The sequence below is a fragment of the Bidens hawaiensis genome, unplaced genomic scaffold (genome assembly GCF_021521415.1).
Source record: "Bidens hawaiensis isolate Kalapana, Puna unplaced genomic scaffold, B.hawaiensis_p1.1 tig00006190_1, whole genome shotgun sequence".
In the NCBI taxonomy this organism is placed as follows: Eukaryota; Viridiplantae; Streptophyta; class Magnoliopsida; order Asterales; family Asteraceae; genus Bidens; species Bidens hawaiensis.
The window spans coordinates 1,572,077-1,575,536 of NW_027491410.1; the positions used below are offsets into that span (position 1 = coordinate 1,572,077).

Sequence of the window (3,460 nt, forward strand, 5' to 3'; positions counted from 1 at the left end):
ATTGTTCCTTCCGTAGGAGGTCAAGGATAGCATGTAGATGCTCTTTGTGATAATTTTCGGATTTCGAGTAGATCAAAATGTCATCGATGAAAACAATTACGAATTTATCTAAGTATGGTTTACACACACGGTTCATGAGGTCTATGAAAACCGCGGGTGCATTGGTTAGCCAAAAAGGCATAACACAAAATTCGTATTGCCCATATCGAGTACGAAAAGCAGTCTTGGGTATGTCATATTCATTAACGCGAAGTTGATGATAACCCGAATGGAGATCGATCTTCAAGAAGCAAGCGGCTCCTTGAAGTTAATCGAAAAGATCATCGATACGAGGGAGCGGGTAACGGTTCTTGACGGTAAGCTTGTTGAGTTCATGATCGTCGATGCACATGCGAAATGATCTATCATTCTTCTTCGCAAATAAAACAGTGCACTCCAAGGAGAAGAACTCGGGCGAATAAAACACTTATCAGAGAGTTCTTGCAATTGGCTCGAAAGCTCTTGCATTTCAGACGGTGCAAGACGATAGGGTGCTTTATCAACGGGATTAGCTCCAGGTACGAGATCAGGTACGAGATCAATACGAAACTCGACTTGACGAATAGGAGGAAGTCCAACAACGTCATCGAGAAAGACGTCGGGAAAATCACGCACAATGGGAATATCTTGAATCTTCCTCTTCTCCTTCTCTTTCTCCACCACAAGCGCCAAAAAGACAACGTACTTCTTACGCAAATAACGTTGAGCTTGAAAGCACGACTTGAGATTAAGCTTCGAAGCAGGCGTACTACCGAAAACTTTAAGAATACGACCATCTTGAAAAGGTATATGAAGGAACTTATCAAAACAAACAACCTCAACGTGATTCAAAGTCAACCAATCCATCCTAACTATGACATTAAAACTACCCATTTGCATCGGAATAAGATCTATACGGAACTTGACCTTATTAAGAACTATGACACAATCACGTATAACCGAATCAATATTAATTGAATTCCCATTAGCTACTTCTACGGTAAAAGGCTTAGACAACCTATCCCAAGGTTTGTCAATAATGTATGCAAAGTCTAATGAAATAAAGCTCTTATCTGCACCAGTATCGAATAACACGGAAGAAGAATGGTTATTAATAGAGAACACACCATTCACCACGTCACTTGAGCTTTGGGCTTGATTCGCATTCATCATGAAGGCACAACCATTCGACCTTGAGGAGTTGGTGCAGCTTGATTAGTCGGAGGGGCTTGAATAGCAGGGACTTGAGCAGTAGCAGTCTTCGGAGCCTTAAGTTGCGGAACTTGAGGAGCATAGGTAAGAGGTGTAAAGCTTTGATGGATCGAGGGTTGGTAAGTTTGGACTTGGCAGGCTTGGCTAGTGTAGTACGGTGCGGGAACAACTTGGGCTTGATGAGCATAATACGGTGGAGGCATCACATGGGCTTGATTGGCACGGGCTATCAATGGACACATATTGCGGAGATGACTAGGATCTCCACAATGGTAGCAAGCACGGGTATTTGGAACACCGGCTTGAGTTTGAGGGTTATTAGCAGCTCGAGGAGTAGACGGTGCGGGTTGTTGAGGAGCGGCACGTGCATTTGGAGGTACACGGCAAGTATTAGCAAGATGCCCATAATGATTGCACGAGGTGCAAATACGGAAAGTGGTTGATGCTAGATGATGACGGTTATAGATTGAGCACAGAGGGTGCGGTCCATTATACGGCTTCTTGTTGGTTGCACTTTGGTTTCGAGATGGGTTGGCGGAGTTTGGTTAACGGAATACAGCAGCAAACTCCTTGTCGATTCTAGTAGTCAAACGGCGATCATGAGAAGTAGATGAACAACGTGGATCACGATGATGAATTCTTAGGGAAGACATTTTATGAGGACCACATGTAACATCCGTATTACGAGATTACTAAATAAAAGAAAATTATTGTTTCGTATGTGTCGCTCGTTTATTTGTGTGCGTGTTTATATTTGGATAAGGATTGGGATTGGTGAAGGAAGTGGGTGGCGGGGTCCATAGTCCTCTATATAAGGCCATCCCCCCCATCCCTTCACCATTTCTTCCCATAACACACACACACACTCCCTAGAACACACACATACTCTCTCAAGACCCGAACCCGAATCCGGGCTAAAGTAAGGAAGATCTTGGTGATCAAGTGTCTTCAAACAACAAAAATCACGTCCAGATCCTCGAGTTGTCCAGATCCGAAACAAACCCGAAGCCAAAGGTGAGTTTTAGCCAACAAGTTTAAGTTTTATGGTTGAGTTCGACATGCAAATCGATATCTTAGTAGATCGGGTTGAAAGATGTAAGAAAAAAAAACATAAACTTGGTGAGTCATAGCCTCACGGGTATGATATAGGACAAAAAGGTTATGTTCGGACCTCATAAAACACGGGTATACAAAGTTGGTACGACCCAAAACCCATAAAAAGGGTAAAATCGGGTCCTAAGGAGGAAACAAGGAGAAAAATGGCTTTAAAATGGTAAAAATGAAGAAAGGCAGGTATTTTGCTTCACTCAGCCGTGAGAAGCGAAACAGGTATTTCGCTTCGCTCAGCCGTGAGAAGCGAAACAGGTATTTCGCTTCGCTCAGCCATGAGAAGTGAAAAGTTATGCAAAGCGAAATTCTATGCGAAATTCCTTCCAGGCGAAATTGTTTAAGTTGTGACCCGATTCATTTTATGATGCATTTTTTCTAAAATTTTTCAACCCCAGCCAAGGGCTCTGCCCCTTGGACCCTGCTAGGGGCTGCCGCCCCTAGACCCCGCTACCAGGGGCGCTGCCCCCGGACCCCCGTTAGTTGAGGGTTTCATTAACTTATTTGTAAGAAGTAGTAATAATGGTTAATTGACGCGCGTAATGTATTGTACAGTTAGCAATGCACAGCTAAGGAAGGGCATTACCATTGACGGTGAGAGAAATCGTCTCCAGGTGAGTTCTAGCCTCATTTCTCTTTCAGATGGTTTCGAGGCTGTGTGCATACTTGTAAGAATAGTAACATATATACTTATGCGCTTAACTCGAATGATTAATGCAATAATGAAAGAAAGATATATATCTATGTGATTAACACAACTCATTAATGTAAGAATGAAAGAAAGAGGTTAGAACTTCCATATGTTAATTGTTTAACTTAACATGTTTGTAAGAATCTAGAAGGATTGTGAAGTAAGAGTCAGGGTGGCAGGCCCTTCTAATACCTTGGCAAGAATAGTAAGAGTCAGAGTGGCAGACCCTTCTAATACCTGGGCAAGAATAGAGTGGCCGACTCTACGATATCGGTGCAAGAAGTCTGGTGGCAGACCCTTATAATATCTGTGCAAGAAGTCGGGTGGCAGACCCTTATAATATCTGTGCAAGAATGTATGTATAATTGTATGTTTGTAAGAATGTGTAAGAGTAGTACAAATAATACTTGTATGGAAATGAAAGAATGTGTA

The 3,460-nt window shown here is 42.5% G+C and overlaps 1 protein-coding gene across 1 annotated transcript; it reads right to left on the reverse strand.

Moving 5' to 3' along the window:
* Positions 1 to 282: 282 nt before the first annotated feature.
* LOC143631654 (uncharacterized) lies at positions 283 to 1,188 on the reverse strand. The gene has a single exon (XM_077100346.1). The coding sequence runs from the start codon at positions 1,186 to 1,188 to the stop codon at positions 283 to 285; it is 906 nt and encodes a 301-aa protein (XP_076956461.1).
* Positions 1,189 to 3,460: the final 2,272 nt, after the last annotated feature.